This window comes from Centroberyx gerrardi, chromosome 1 (assembly GCF_048128805.1).
Source record: "Centroberyx gerrardi isolate f3 chromosome 1, fCenGer3.hap1.cur.20231027, whole genome shotgun sequence".
Taxonomy (NCBI): Eukaryota; Metazoa; Chordata; class Actinopteri; order Beryciformes; family Berycidae; genus Centroberyx; species Centroberyx gerrardi.
The window spans coordinates 28,041,633-28,058,850 of NC_135997.1; the positions used below are offsets into that span (position 1 = coordinate 28,041,633).

Consider the following 17,218-nt stretch of genomic DNA (forward strand, 5'->3'; position numbering starts at 1 on the left):
CCTGCCCCGGCCTTGGAGGTGCTGCACCTCTAAACAGGCCTGTGAAAGGCAGGCCCCCGGGCTAGACCACCCCTCCCTCCATTAATCACTCCAATTACAGAGCTGAAAGAGAGAGAGAGAGAGAGAGAGAGAGAGAGAGAGAGAGAGAGAGAGAGAGAGAGAGAGAGAAACACAGAGAAACAGACCGACAGACAGAAATAGAAAAAGAGATGCAGGCAGATAGACAGACCGACCCAGAGGAAAAACTAACATAGAAACTGACCAGCTAACTTTTTCTCCTCGTCCCGTTTCACACTCAGAGAGAGAGATCACACTGTAGCCAACAACAAAGACCTGTGTCTGAGAGAAAGGGGTGGATCTGCATATTTAGTTCCTGGGTAAACATGTCTGTTGGTGCCTAGCAAGTCTGGTTTGCCAAATAAACTGACTGCATTTGTTCAGCTCCAGCCCTTTCACCAAGACACCACATTCCACAGGCAGAGGCCCCATCCCCCATTACACTGGCTGGCCCCTTTCGCTGCCTCACACAAATGCAACGTTTACAGGCTGGCGTGGCCAGAAGTTCACACTCATTGGTTCAAAGACCCTTTCACAGGTAGAGCAAACATTTTAGTGAATCACATCTGTGCCACTACATACAGTACTCCATAAGTTAACCCTTTCTGGGAGCTTTGCAGGAGCATGAGAAGCTAGGCCTCAGAGACTAGATTTTCCAACCAAACTATGCACAGACTTGCATGGGGCCCCCCGGTGCCCCCTCACGGATAATTTGATTTGAGGCCATTAGTTTTGCTCTGTGGAGTGTACAGTAACAGATCTTAAGTAGTCTTCAATATGTAAAGAACCGATCGATTCAGGAAGACACAAATTCAGCTCAATTACACTCTCAGGGAAATAACGAGGGTTCTTTAGAGCTAAAATAAACCACTCACAAGACCACGATAAAAACACACTTGTTTCATCTCCCATTCAAATCAAGGCCGCTTCGAGCAAAAAGCCGCACCGCTCTATTCAGGTCAAAGCAGCTATTAGCCGTTTCTCCTGGGTTAAAAGCTTTGGCTAAAAATACCTTGCATATCTCACATCTTTCAAAGAGCAAGCATCCACTTCACCCCCATGCTAATGGCAGCTGGAGACATCACACAGACCTGATAGGCCTTTATATACATTCTCATTATGCTGACAGCCAGGGGAACTCGATACATTCACAGATCAACAAAAAGCCTCCGCTGCTATTAAGACACATCACATCTAATTACATATGAAATGACAGAGGTCACAACGCCTGCAGTCAGATGGGAAAAGGACTTCTTTGTCTGGTGTGGTGGTGGTGGGGAAGGGGGAGGAGGAGGGGGGGCGGGGGTATAAACCAGTCCCCTTATTCTCAGGGTTTTTGCTCTCCATCACAGGAGTTAGTGTTATGACTATCTCTCTGAATCTGCTGTATCAAATGTTCAACCCATAAGCACAATTCACAGCTTTCTGCAGGGCCTAATCGATAGGGACCGATTTCCCCGTTCGGGGCCAGAGGGTATCTGTTTCCTCTCAGCTAGCGTTAAGTGTGCGGGGGCATTCCAGCTCTGACAGGCCAGCACCCCCCAGGGAGCCGGGCTGGGATGGTGCAGCCCGTCACGCATCTGGAGCTCATCTCCAAGGGACCGACAGGCCGCTACAGCTCTACTGGACGCTCCTGAGACGGCCGCATGGAAGGGGGCAGAGACGCACGAAAAAGGGAAACGGGAAAGAATACGCCGACAGGATACGCTTTCATAGATTCCCATCCAAACCTGTGTATTTTTAAAATTGGGAAATTGGGTTGCAGCAAATAGTGACAGGATGTAGCACTAGGAAAAAAAAATTAGAATATAGAAAATTAGGAGTATTTAACGCAACTGGAAACAATCCAAACAAGAATGTAATATGTGGAAAAGTACCAGTCAAAGTATGAAAACAAAAGTCAACTACAGCATCATGAGGGTGAGCAAAATAATAGCAGTAGGTAATTAAAATATACCCAGGATGTCACATACATCTAATCGAATCAAAGCATCTATTTAGAAATTTTTGTTAACCCATTCTGATGTCAGCCATGTCGACTACGACATATTTAGCTGTCCCTGCTGTCAGCAGAGTGTAAAATGCAAATAAGTAATAACTTTGTGATGCAAACAAGCATTAAGAGACCCAGCAAGCAGCAGGACGGCCCGTGTGTATCTATAGTTTCATACAGGAAGCAAATTAGATCAAGCTAGACTGTCTCATATAAGAAGGGCTGCATTGAAGTGGTTTTCATTCCGGAAGTGGGACTTCTTCAAAATTTAAATGTTGACAAACGCAGGGCATGAACATGTTCTCATTCAAGAAAGAATACTCGATCACTACCAAATGATTTCCAGAGTTTCCCTAGAGTCCATGTCACTCTTTTTACACATCAAGAAACACGACTTACTGTGTTGTCTGAGTCTTTTTTTTTTTTTTTTTATCTCAATACGAGTTAAAATTGGAGCAACTTGAAGAGGAAGACAAGGTGAGACATCTGAATATGCACCAGGGGATATTTACTAAACCCAGTTTAAAAGCACTGGCTGTGTTATGTGTTATATGCTTTATGTCTACATTCTGGATCAGGCGGTTTAAGAAATGACATGATATCCAGCAGGCAAATCATTAAGCTTAAACAAACCTGATATTTACATTGCTCAAAGCCCAAAGATGAGGAAACTCATTCAATGCTCACTTTATACTACAGTGCACTGCAGTTCAGTCCATAAACGGACATTACAGAAGTCCGGTATATAAGATTAGATTAGATAAAACTTTAATGATTCCCATGGGGAAATTGTCTCGCTGCAGCAGCAGGGAATAGGATATAGATAACAATAGAGCACATAGAGAGTACTGAAGGCAATACAACAAGTAATTACAGCAAAAGAACATATTGAGAACAACAAGACCAATAAATGAATAGACATACAGTGTCGTTGTTGACAGATTTACAGGTGTTTGCATAGTGGAGGGTTCCTATTTACCCAAGCCAAAACAAATTTAATTTTGCTACTATGATAGTTACATGGTATTATAGAACAAGCAGTTTCAACCAGGCAATGTGACTGGTAAAAGATGTGCTCTAACCATGCTGATAATTCCCATAAAGCACTGCTGGTTGTGCTTTATTGGTTACTTTGCCAATTCATGTGGTAACCAGGGAGCAAGCAGTGCACATGCATTGGTAACTGTTGTATAAAAGCAGCACCTCATACCATTTGAAGTGTTTGATTCCAAAATGAGATATCCAATATTTGAAAAAGTGATACCAACTCTTACAAAATGATTTCTACTAATGATGAAAGAATCAAAACAAGTTATATCACTTTTTGAGGAGTAGTAGTTGGTTGACAAAGACCTTGGTTGACAAAATCATAATACTTTTACGGTTTGTTTGGAATAAATATAAGAAGGTAGAAGAAGAAGGTGCAGTCTAGATTGAGTGTCTTTATTATCACAGTTTGTTGAGCCAGTGGCTACGCTGAGTGCAAAACACCAAAGCAAAGACTGATTATCACCAAAGGTGTCACCAAAATCAGGAAGAACAAGAATTTTGCGAATTATAATTTTCGCTTCAGGCAATATTATTCTTTTTTTCCAAAAATGGATATATAGCATGAAGAAGTGGAAAAAAGGACTCTTCTCATACGTACAAAGTTAAAAAGCCTTATCTGCACCCCCTCCTCTCTCTCAATACTAGATAGAAGCCAAGGCAGCGTTCCTCCACTGGGTTTGATGGATATACAGCAATTGAAGTGAAAATATATACTATGACTTGAAGTTCATCGCTGATCATCTCCAGTCTGTAAAAGCGTTATGTTGTCAACCAAGGAGTTTAGTTACAGTTTCCTTCAAAAAATATTCAAATTTGTTCTATTCTAATTTTGTGCTTTCAATCATTTAGTAAGAGTTGGTATTTTCCAAATGATACATCTTATTTTTAAACAAAAGTCTTCAAATGAACTCATCACATTAAAACCAGCCTCCCTCTCCATCCTGATGGAGCTTCTTTCAGGTTTTCTAATCACATTTATTTGGGGCAGGAAAACCTGAGATGTCTTTGTTTGACCAGATGGCTAATCAAGGCTGACTCCGCTGGGGGTTGGGGCATCCCAAATCTACCACTAATATTATTGAACCATGTTCCACAAGTATAGGCTGGTGTTTGTTAGCAGCCTGTGATCTGTTAGACAATATGTAAATGTCAGACAGTCTGTTCTGCTCAGCAAGTGCTGACTGACACCTGCACCTAGGGTGTATTCAAATATTTGTTATTGTTGTCGAGTAATTAAGTGTACAGGGCTTTAGAAAAAAAATGATATTCAAAAGCTGCAAGATACTGAAGGACACCGTCCAATGGAGTTATGTTTCTGATAATAACCTCCACATCTCTGGCTACATTGAAGGACTATAATAACCTATATTCATTGCAGTCCCACCCTTAAAGCCCTGCTGTTAATAATTCAATTTTCTGTGCCACTCTTTAATCATTTACTAACATGGCTTTTGAAATTATCGACTGCAGCTGACATGGTCCATAGTACTATTCACAATGTGATTGTCTATTAACCAGATCAGCAAAAGGTCAGAGCCTGATGGGTTTTTTTTTTTTCCTGAAATGTGATATTGCGGTAAACTGTTTATTTAGCTTGTTTCATTCAATTACATTTCTGAATCTTAAGCACACTGACAGATAAAACACATCATTTCTGAGAAACTCTCAAAACATTTTAACTGGGAAGCAAGGATAACTAATGTCTTAGCAACAGCAGTTCAAAGAACACATTTCTTGTGGCACATTTTATCCAAAAGAAAAACGAATAATTCAATATTCTTCAGCATAGCTCTACAGTTCAATGCAGCTAAAATAAACAACTTTATCACAAACAGGACAGTACACATGCTGAGGAGGATAAGCTTCGTTTTTCGATGTGAAGCTGTGTGTACTGTAGCACAAATCTATCATACATACATATTCTAGGATTACCACATTTGTTACATCTACTGTCTAGCCTGTGGCTTTTACAGAAGCACTGCTTACTATTAGTTGCTTGTAATGACCATGATCCAGGAAGTGTGAAGCCTGTTTTACTGTTGCTCTCACTGTAAGTCACTCTGGAAAGAGCGTCAGCTAAATGCCTTGAATGTAGAATGTAAATTTTGGAAGCTGAGCGGAGAACACACTGCTTTTAGTCTAATGTGACGTTTCCTTGGCAGCAGCCAGAAGTTTTTCTTTTTTTCTTTCCTCCCTCATCTGCCGGTGGCTGCTGCTTCCAGGCACACGATTACGCTCAGCTTATGTGTGAAGACTTGGCAGACGAACAACCTAGCCGCATGCTACTATAAACTACATAGGATGTTGGCAGGCAGCGCAGCTAGTGTGCAGACAGGCTGACAAGCAGGCGGGCTATAGTGAAACCTCCTTCACCTCGCTCTCCTCTGCATGGCTTTGTGCCAGGCCCCAGTCAGCTGCTGTGTTTACCCAAGGGCCTTTGACACAGTGGTCCAGTTAGCACCTACGGGCCCCTGACACTGGGCTGGAGCTCAGCCAAAGCAGTGGCGGGAGACGGCCAAGAAAGCCACTAACAATAGACCAACACCTCTCACTCTTCACCTCCACGCCTCCTTGCTCCCCGCTGCCCGGCCCTTTCATCAAGGAGCATGGCTGGGGTCAAGATGGCCTTGGGCTGCACAATTAACAGAAAAACTATCCAAAATCCAATATTTACTACTGCAATTTCCCCATTGCAGGAGGATGGGATTTTGACAGTTTCAAATATGTAAACGTCAGTTTTTCTGTTCTCTATCGCTGATTGATATAACACATAAGTGATTCAATCTATTTATAGCATTCTGTTACATCACCACACAGCCATCTTGGTAGGAAAACAGCAGCCGACTGTAATAAATTAACAGGTGATTATAATCAAATGACAGATGTTTTCTCCAACCTATGCTCATATTCTTTGCAGCACGAATATCCCAGTTTCCCCCAAGGGATCAATAAAGTTAATCTTATCAAATTGACAGTTGGAGAAAATATGTAATTACACAGATTTGGCAAATCAAGCATTGGCATCCAATCTTCCAATTGTGCGGTCCTATATGGGGATTATAACACCATGGACCACTATCGTCTCTGAAAACCTGACCCAGAACCTTATCATTGATGATAAAGCTGTTAGAGAAGTCACTTTGCATGGAGTCAGGGAGATGACATCATCAGAATACCTTTAATCCTTCATGCAAAATGTAAATTTGCATAACAATGTAACAACACAGATTTGCACCAGGGTGTCCCATGTAGGAAACCCAACATCTACCCGTCCCCCAGCAATACTGTGCTACACCAAGTTTAGGATTTTACATTATAAATGGATAATCAAAATCCCTTTAATTGCCAAGTACAATAAATGCAGGGAATTTATCTAAAGACAGTGACAATGTAGAGACTCACAGTATATACAGACCACACACAGTACAAGGACACCAGGGCCTCACATACTGTGCAAAGGGTCAGTGCAAGACATAGTACGGACAGTAGACTATACATATCACTCTGCATACATACAGCCGGCCTGTATGAAACTCCAGGAGACTTTGCTCAACAGTGTCATATGACCTATAGGCTCTCTTTCCCTGCAGCTGCCAAAGGCGTTGGTGGATGTCTTTGTTTCATTCAGCCATTTCCCCTCCTCTGTTTGCGTTCATTAAAGAGCAGGTGTTGAGATATGCTGAGTGGGAGTGGTCGTAAAGGACGAATGGAACCAGCGTTGGGGGGGGGGGGGGGGGGGCTTGTGGTTTCACTACCAACTGATCAGATTACAGCGGCCATCAGTAGCTCGGTTTCCATTAGGAGCAAGGAAGTCAATCCTCCAGGGTCGATTTGGGGAAAAAAAAGTGTGACAACCCTAATGGACATGCACCATTTGCATTTAAATGTGAGAACTTTTTGCCTTTCAATTCAATTAGATGGAGAGGAGCAGTGTGGCCCTAAGTGACGATGCGCATGAGGAGTGATCCAAAAAGTCATTTGCATGGTGTCGCAGGAGCCATTACCTCAGCTTGACTCATACAAAGGCAAGAAGACCTTGTGCTCACAATTGCTATACATGGTGGATGAAAATAAAATAGGTCAGCTGAGTTGAGCAACACATACCTTCCCTCTTTCATCTGAGGCATTTATGTCATTATAGAGGTTAGGCTAGTGCAAATCACTAAAGAACATGGACAATAAAACCACAAAGGAAATGGACTTGCCAGCTTGGCAACGACTGCATTTTCAAACACAACTATCTCTCGGAAGGAGCTAAAACCATGAGCAATGGGGAGAGTTGAAGTATGATCTAGATGACGACAGCATTACAATCACCATAACTAAATACTACAAATGAAAAGAGGAAGAAAAAGAAGGAAGGAAAGAGATGCTGGATTTAATCAGGCATGACGCTAGTAGACCTAAATATAATCCATATCTGTATTTAGATCACTGTGGCTCCATATGAGTGGGTGCACAATCAATAAAAGTCATTAATAGATATAAATGTGACGTTACCACAGCAGCTGAAATCAGCAGATTTAATCTTCAACTACGCAACCATCTCTTTACAAATACTTTAAAGTACTTCAAGACCACAGACCTCCATGCGATAAAGGTTTCGTCCAGATTACTTGCATCTAGGACGTTTTTGTGTATAGGAGATAACAGCTGAGAGAGTGAAACCTCTGATCAGATCAGTCATTCTTACACTTTCGTACTGTGCTAACTTAATTAAATAACAGTGAAATTGAACTATTGCTCATTTTGCTGCGGACGCCCTCAAGGACTGACGGTCTCTGAACTGAACGCCCTTTAACTTAACAGACGTAAAAAACCAGTGGCCCTGTGTGCGGATGGTAGAGTCATCATGACAGACTAGACGCTGCCAATTAGGAGCAGACCGGGCCGCGGTGTGGTGGAGGTGAGGGGGACTCTGGACCCTCCATGAGGAGCCTCCTCCCGCCTGCCAGCAGCAGATGTGCCCTTTGGGACTCAGACAAATAAAATAAGTGTCTCTGCCTGCACCAGCGGCCCTCCCCTCCAGCTCCTCCCATTCAGGCCCTTTTGCTTTTTTCTTTTACAGCCCCTGCGACACTGAGTGAAATGAATTAAAGGATCACCAATCAGGGGCCTGACTGCAGCACGGACATGCTCCCACCCCCCACCCACCCCCCCTGTCTCTTGTTGGGAGCCCCCGGTGGGAATGCTCACTGTTTGAAGAGTTAACTCTTTAATTCCGTCTGGAATGTTTCCTCTGGGTGGGGCAGTGTAGTGTGTTGAGACAGACCAATAACCCCTCTTCTCCTTCCACAACATCTCCTCCCCCTCCCCCCTTCATCTCCCTACTAAATTCAATACCTCTATTTCTGGGGCTGGAGGAATCTTCCACACTTGGCTGTTAGGGGCAGGACAGCACAAGCTCGGCCAGCGCAAGAAGAAGCCAGGTCTATGCCAGCGTGATCAGACCGTCATCTTAGATTGCTCCAACAGAAGTCCAAGCCTCCTCTATTTCATCCGCTGTTATAGGGCTGCATGCTTTGGGTTTTTGATATATATTATGATCGCGACTATTAAATCATAGTCTTTATGATTTGAGGAACAAATTTATTCCACTTCACTTTTGATGTCTCACATCAATACCCTGACTCTTTTCAAATACAAGGGATATTTCCAATGAAATTAAACTCAATGTAGATCATGTAGAATTTCATGAAACTGACATTGCGAAATCCGATTACACATGATTAATCGTGCGGCTGTGCAGGCTCTCATTTGTTTCCATACCGACACAAACTAAACATGCCGTAACAGTTGGGCTACATTAAGCGCGGACCAGCCTCCATCAGAAAAATGCCATTAAAGAGGCCGTCCAGAGCTAAAAGCCTAGTCGCCTCCATCCAGCCCGGCCAGCCGAGGCCTGCTGTTAATGAGGCAGAGCAAAGGTTCACACAGCATTGAGCTACAAACATAAACCGAAAAATCCCAGGACAACGCACCATATAACTGAATATGTAAACACTAGACCTCAGCTTAGTCTGTTCAAGAAGTTAAAAATGTTACACTACCAAAATCCAGTTTAGGAAAACAGTGACTTTGAGAGTTCAGCACTTAATGAGAAGACAGGGAATAAACGTATTAAAACTTCTTACATGAAGTGCTCCAGGTATGAACTCTGTGGATTCAAAGAAACACAGCAAACTGTTAACCCCTCTATTCTGTCTGCTTTAGCGACAGGCTAAAACAGAGGCTGCATCACGTTATGCATTTAAGATGAAAGCTGCTTTAGTTTGACAAATGTATGACATGAGAATAAGGACAGAGAAATAGCCTGCCAGCCACGGTGCTAAAGAGAATTTTAGCCCCACAAGCTAAAAATAAAGCTGGAATCAGACACCTTTAGCCAGCTTAATCTGCATTGAGATCAGTGTTGTAGTAAAGCGGCCAAATTTGGAAATGAGGTTAGCCATTTAGTGTCCAGACCATTAATCACAAATGCCATTAGTAATAGCATTTTTCAGTCATGAAGTCATTTCACATGACAAATGCAGGCCCTGATGAGGGACTAAAGAGATTCAAACGTATAAAATGGCACCAAGAAGAAAAACTACAAAAGCTGAGGGTCTCCTCTGGGTCAAAGGGACATTCAGCAATTTAAGTAAAGGTATCATGAATACTCCACAAATACATGTAACAAGAAAATGACTTATTGTAGGTGAACACTAATTTTTCAAGACAAATACCGCTTCAATAGATACACGCAAGGTCAAGGACCCCCATTTGTGATGATTTTGTTCCAGGGACCCACATCTGAGAAGCATTTACTATCTGAGATGTGATTTATTACAGGATTCAAACTGTCTGTACTGTAGGTGGAGAGATAACAGTAGGGGAAGTACAGCTTTGGTCAGTCAAGCCATCACGATACATTTTCTCATGCTGCTCATTGTCTAGCGAATAAAGAAATAGAGACATTTAAGTATTTCTCATTTTTCAGTACAGTTCCACTCTATTAACAAAATATGCTAATGACCTCATTACAAATGCACAGAATTACTACAACAACCCTTTAAATAAAGGCACTACAAATGCATATTAAACACAGGTCTTGCTCTTTGTTCAATTGACATGCATGTTTCACATTCTGACACGCTTTGCCAGGCAGTGTAATTGATTTCAGCATTGTGATCATTTCCACTCAAACCAAGCTCAATTTTCCAGTTACTGGAATATTATTGTTGAGAGATGGAAATAAAGCCATTAATAGCTCACTGGCTAAAGCATGGCATTGCAATGTCAGTGTTAGTGGTTCTATTCCCTGTGTAGCTCAATGGGTAGAGCAAGGTGCTAACATTGCCAGGGTTAGGGTTCAGTTCCCACTGGGGCCACCCATACTAAAAATGTATGTACTCATGGTAAGGCACTTGGGATAAAGCATCCACCAAATGGCAGACCTTATGTTGTTTCAAATACTAATTAGACAATACAGGTCTTTATGTTACGTACACACTCCTGTTTCTTATTATGAGTAAGCGCCGCAACACATTTTAATGGATCTCCATTTGACCTCCATTTGAGGGGTTTTGGACAAACAGGGTTCTGACTGTAACTCCAGCCTTATTACATCAGCATAACAGGAAGGCCAGTAAACCGATAAGCCCGGCTCAAACGGAATAAGACAAACTAAACCGTTTAAAACCCACTGACAGTTGTGGCATGTGAGACGCCACAACGTTTCGGAAGGCAGAAAGCGGGTCAGGCTGGAGTCTCCAGCTGTGTGGCGCACCAGGCGGCGGAGCCTCCTAGCTCCCACCGCAGCATCGCGCAGAGATACGGTGTCACGGTGGGATACGCTTCTCACACTTCCAGCGGCCCTCCCACCCACACTCTAGCGGTGGGCCGATGCATCAGGGTACATTTGTTCCACATTCCACTGTCAAAATGCATACTTGAGCCCATCTGCTAAATACAATGTCCTTCTCATTTATCATAAATGAACCATAAACAAGGCCAAACATTCCTGCCTCTAAAAGCTCACACACAATCGGCATCGATCTCTGCGCTGCAGCCGTGCAGCTCCCCACTTCCTGGCTGATGCGTTGCTGGGGCGACAGCTAAATTATGCAATAGCATTGGCTCAAACAAACAGGTTTCGATGCCTGGGCAGCAGCGGCAGGGCTCAGGGGTTAAATGATGCGATGAGAGGCATCCTCATCTCTCTCTCTTTCTCTCTCTCTTTCTCTCTACTAGCTTAGTCACCATTCTACCTCTGTGATCACAACAATGCAAATGAAGACATGCTCTGCTCTATTCGCTGCCTCCATTTTGTCTCATTTGTCAGGAGGCAGAGGTGCATGGGAACAAAGAGCATGTGAACACAACGAAACTGGTAAACCGGTGAAACCAAAACCATCACAACCACCACCAACCCACCTGTAGCCTGCCCTAGAAGGCTTCTCAGTTACAGCACTGTACAACAGCCAGCTGAAGTGTTGCTGCCGCTACCAGTGGGACATAAGACACAATCCATGGTCTCCAGGCATGATTAAAACTCTATTAATCACACAGGGATTATCAGGGGGAGAGGAGGGGTGTGTGAATGTGTGTGTGGGGCCAGGGGGAGGAGCGGGGGAGATTACAGGGGTCACCCAGCCTCTGTCCCGCTGCGGCGGAGGCCAGAGTGCCGAGGCCGGCCGGCCGGGGCCTGTTGACCCTCCCCGGCTCTCTCTCCACGCGACGCCTTTGTCCGTCCCCTTATTTGACAATTATTTACTCTGCTGTTTAGGGCAGGGCCGAGGTCACCGCACATACATCACTGACACAAAAACACTAGCTACCCGTGTCTGTCCACCCCCATCTGACCTGTATGATCGCTCACCACTCATACACACTCCAAACACTCATGAGTACAGTACTCCAAGATGGGCTAATCAAATGCTTGTTCGAGTGTTGCTGGGTGAAGATAATTACAGCCAATAGATCTATGTGTTACATTATTACTACAAAGATGTATCCTGGTTCTTCTTTGTCATATCTGCGACATGTTGCACATGTTCCATCTGTTGTCTGGGTGCTGTGGCTCTGACCCCTGCACTCCTTACCATTAGTTGCTTGTAATGTTGGTAATCTAGGAATTTAAGTTTATTCTGCTGTTGCACTCATTGTAATTTGCTCTAGATAAGAGTGTCAGCTATATTCCTAAAATGTGTCCCTCTATAGCTCAACAGATAGAGCATGGCAGGGTTATGGGTTCGTTTCCCACTAGGGCCACCCATGGCACACTTAGTACTGTAAAGCACTCTGAATAAAAGCCTCCACCTGACGGCATTGCCTACATAAAATGTAAATGTTAATGTAAATGTTCTGCTGTACAGTGGCCACTTTAAGCCAGTCATCCCATCGCCCCTCTGCCACTGCTTTTAGAACATAATAAATGTACACCCCCCACCATTATGTGGGGACGGTATTTGCGGCATCTGCCGGGCTTGTCTCTGGCCTCTCGAAGACAATGACATCAAAAAAAACAGTTCCCCTGCCTCCACTGTCCCCCTCCCCCTACAGCGGTGCAACCTGAAACTGCCTGAAGAGATGAGCCGTCATTAAATACTGCAGAGCTGACATAATGACAGGAAAGATAAAAGAGAGGAAACAAAAAAAGGCCAGACCAATTCTCGTCCCATAATGCCTCCCCCAACCCCCAGGCTCAGCCCGCCTCTCCTAATAAAAGACACTGGGCCACAGATAGGGCCCTGGTCAGCTACAACTTTGCTGCTCTGATCTTCTGTTCTGACACAAGGTTCACACAAAGCACGGCCACCTCGCAGAACAATACCACCCCTCTCTGTCTGACACCTTTGGAAACAATAAGCAGCCTAAACAATGCAGTCAAACTCCACTACATTCACTTTCCACTGTGGTACAGTGATGTTCTTGATAACCTCCGGCTGCTCTGGCCGACCGGCAGATCCCCGTGAGAACAGAGGCTGTTCTTGAGCCGCAATAATAATAAAAATACTACTGCTACCACCGCTAGTACTCCGCCTCCTGCCACTACACTACTGCCTGCTCTCAGCGTCTCTGTAATCCACGGCTCACTCTGCTTGTCATTTCTGAGCTTCCCTGTCAACCATCACCCCTGCACTTTATAAATAGACAGTAATAAAATCCTGGCACATGATAGTCCAGCACCCTCAGCGCACTGATCAGCCACACATGCGTCCTCTGACACTGCCCACTCTTGTGCAACTAAGGCTTTTTATATCACCCAACTGCTGCTGGGCTCTGTTCAAGCTGCTACTTCCCTAGCGCTGATGCTAAACCACATGGAGCCCGGCTTGGCTCCCAGTTAGCATTCCAGCATTCTGTAACACTGCGGTGAGGCAATATTTACCTTCAAGGGAAAGTGCACTTGGCGCGCAGCCGAAACTCTTGAGGGGGGCGTAAGGCGCTGCTACTGTGCACTACCTCTAACCCTCCCACCCCCCACACGCCCCCCGAATGACTCGTGCTGACCCGGCCAACCACCCGCAGCCTCGCAGCAGCAGCCCTGCCCTGCCTGACTCCGCTACCTGGATCAGGGCCAAACCAGAGCCTGAGCGGAGCGCCGAGAGGGACAGAGAGCGAGGGAGAGACACACACACACAGAGAGAGAATGAGAGCGCAGAGCAAGAGAGTTAGTGAGCGTGAACGCATTGCGCCCCAGCCTGGCCCACTGCCAGGACTCACTTAGGAGGATTTTTAGCCACAAAAGCCAATGGGCGGTCAACCCTCCACAGAGATTTGAAGTGTCTCACAAAGATACCGCTTGAGAGGTTTGCGCCACGGCCAAGATTAAGCCGTCGCTCACAGCAGGGGGCCGGGCTGAGCAATCAAACAAAACACACGACGGAAGAGTGGAAAACAGTGAAAGGCATTTCCTCTCCTGGTGACACTAAACGGCAGAGGGACATCTGTGTTGTGATTACACAGCTCTCTGTTGACCCGCTGCATTTAAGGAGAGATAGCACAACTTTGATGCCAGATTAGGGGCAGCAGAGGGAAATCTTCGGAGATAATGTCCAAAACTTTTTCAGATGGGGCAGTTCTGCTTTTTCATAAACATGTCAGGCAGACAACTTTGAAAAGACACATGGTTTAGAGGGGTGTGTTTTGAAGACATAACTAGGAACAGACCAAAACAGGAATTGATGTAATAAGGAGGAAACGGTTTGGCAGGAAGCCAAGGCGGTACGCTAACCTGTTTGAAGTGATCGTCGTAGCTCCAGTCGGCCTGTCCGTTGGGGGAGGTGGCGGAGTGGGGCCCAGCGGGAGACAGGCCCTCGTCGGGTTCCTGCTTCACTCTGACGGGGGGCGATGCCGCCCGCTGGGGGGCCGACGCCGAGTAACTGGCGAACGGACGGGCCGGGAAGCGGGAGGCGCTCTGCTGCAGAGCGAGGGTCTGCTTGCGGAGGAACTCCAGACCGCTGGCGCTGCTCTCCTCCTCGTCGCTGCCCTCGTCCCCCTCCATCATCTCCTCGTCGTCGTCGTCGTCCCCAGAATCCCGGCCCCTGTCCTCCTCGTCCTCTCTCTCCGAGTCCACGCTGCTCTGGTTGGACACCCGAGGGGGCAGCCCTCCGCCGGGGACCCCGCCAGCCAGGCCCTTGCCCATGAAGCTGGCCCCGGAGGCCCGGGCGGCCGCCAGGATGGCCTGCTGGGCGGCGACCTGCTGGGCGTACATGATGTGGGCCTCTCGCAGCCTCCTCTCCTTGCGCTCCATCTCCAGCCGGGCCTGCTGCTGGCGCTGGAGCTGCTCCATCACAGCCTCCAGCTTCATCCCCCCTGTGGAGCCGCCCTGAGGAAAGGCGCTCCCCACGCCGGGCTCTTGAGACATGCTGGGCTGTGGGAGGAGGAGGAGAGGGAGGCATGGATGACCAACCATAAACTGAAATCTAATTACCCATTAGATCTGGTTATATAGGATCAAATGACATCACCCTAAATCAAAGCTAGAAGGGAAACAAAACTGTGGCGAACATGAACACAGCATCCGGCCACCACTATTTTCATTTCGTTCATGTAGTAAGCTTGCTAAGTTGTAACTCCTTTACTCATTCACTTGAGTCAATGAAAATCAGCATCATCACAGCAATAAATCTGAACTAGATTTGCTGATATAAACAGTTGAAATGGTGTATATACTATGGTGGCTTAAGTTATAAACATTTGCATCTAAAGTAAGTCTGCGAGTCTAAACACAGACGTGGGCATGTGTGAAAGCAGAAACAATGTAGCAGCATTAGGCAGGAAAATTCACTAACAGTGTAACCAATATAACCAGGCTCAGCAGCCTCACCAAGTACACAAGTCAAACCTTACAAAAAGAGGAAGAAAAAAGAAGTAGAATAATCCTATAACACATAGAAGGATACTACACAAATATCACAACAAAACTTATACCATGCAGCCACTATAGGTCAAAAAATACAACACAGAAAATGCTATAGTAAGAGAGAAAAAATACCATAAAGTATGATAAGGTCGCTATAAACTCACTGCTGAGTACCACGGACACACTGTAAATCCCTAGGAATAGCAATAGGAATATTACAGGGTTTTTTTTTTCCATTACGCAATGCTGATGCGAGTTTGAACGTTGTTATCAAAGCAAAGTATGCATACTTGAATAGACTTTTACGCCTCCAAATAGCCTCCAAATAGCCTCCAGTGGAAACCAGTGATGTAGTGTTAAGTAAAAAGTAGGGTAAACTGACCTCCAGTCATCATAAGGCAAACAACCGCCAGTAGAAACACAAATCAATTAAGACTGTCAGAAAAAAAAAACATTCATTTATACCCCCCTCCCTGAAAATGCCCTGTGTACATAGCCTATAACTTACCATCAGTAGAAGTATGCAGCCCTAGTAAGTTTCAGAAGGATACTATACGAACACCACAGTAAAACTATAAACGTTATATAATATCCTATAGGAATACTATAGTGATACCATAGGCGACAAAAATACCATCAAGCACCATAAGGTCACTATAAACTCACTATTGAGTGCTACAGACACACTGTAAAACCCTACAGGGATATTATAGTGTATTTTATCTTAGGGATGTCAGCCTAAAATGGTGAGTAGCCTAAACTCTATTCTACAATTTAAAGAGGTGGATAAAGTGAGTTTAAGGTGGTTTTTAGCCTCGACTAAATCCCTGGCAATGATAGGAGAAATAAATTAGGACGCCAAAGCGGAGTCACAACTCACCATTTGCGCCTTGCTGCTGCCGGAATTGTCCACCATCCCTCCTTCCTTGGGTTTATCCTCCTTCTTCCCTCGTTTCTGGCACTCTTTCAAACACTTGTAAACACACGCACACACACACACGGGGAGAGAAATACTGTGCATGCACCGGAGATTTCAGTTGATCCGCCAGCAGTAAGGCGCAAAATGCTCTCTTCTACGCGACCTCTCCAAATTTGCTTGTATCGGTTTCTTTTCTTTTCCCAATTTTTTCCCCTTGTTTCCTTCTTTAATAGAAAAGGGGACCGACAGGAAAATGGTCCGATCTCATATCTCGGAAAGCGTTGAGGTAACTCCCTTCACTCGGTTTTTTTTTTTTTTTTCCTCCCCTTCAATTGACACCCCCCGCCTGGGCGCACAGCAGCATTAGGGCCCGCCCAGCGACAGCAACAAGTCTCACAGCCTTTTACTTTATTTCATTTTTTTTTTTATTTTTTACTTTAATCCGTTGTTGTACTTGTCATTTCAACTTTGTTTTACGTTTTAGTATTTTTGTTTATTTATAAGGATATTCAATAAATAACTAAAAATAAATAAATAGATACAGCATACACAGTAGCTAGGGGTACATCATATAACCTTAAAGAAAACATTCATCAATTTCACAGCATTCTTATTGCATTGTACTTATATGGTGTCGGATATCCTGATAAAATATCAAGAATAGCCTTTTATCTGTAAACATGCATTTATGAACATGTACTTTATCCATGGAAATAATAAAATATACTCAAAGAAACTGTAAACAAAATTCCAGAGTTGGAGTTTCATGATGGCTGAATACTTACACCCCATGCAAAATCCAATGAGACCATCACAGCCCCAGATCGTCTTATTAATGGAGGATAAAAGG

The 17,218-nt window shown here is 44.6% G+C and overlaps 1 protein-coding gene across 1 annotated transcript in view; it reads right to left on the reverse strand.

Annotated features, from left to right (window-relative positions):
* Nucleotides 1-16,403, reverse strand: part of LOC139910123 (AT-rich interactive domain-containing protein 3B) — a 52,480-nt gene extending 36,077 nt beyond the window's left edge. The window contains 2 exon segments of the mRNA XM_071897335.2: nucleotides 14,319-14,957; nucleotides 16,330-16,403. Coding sequence (XP_071753436.1) covers nucleotides 14,319-14,957; nucleotides 16,330-16,365 — 675 coding nt within the window. The 5' untranslated portion in view covers nucleotides 16,366-16,403.
* Nucleotides 16,404-17,218: the final 815 nt, after the last annotated feature.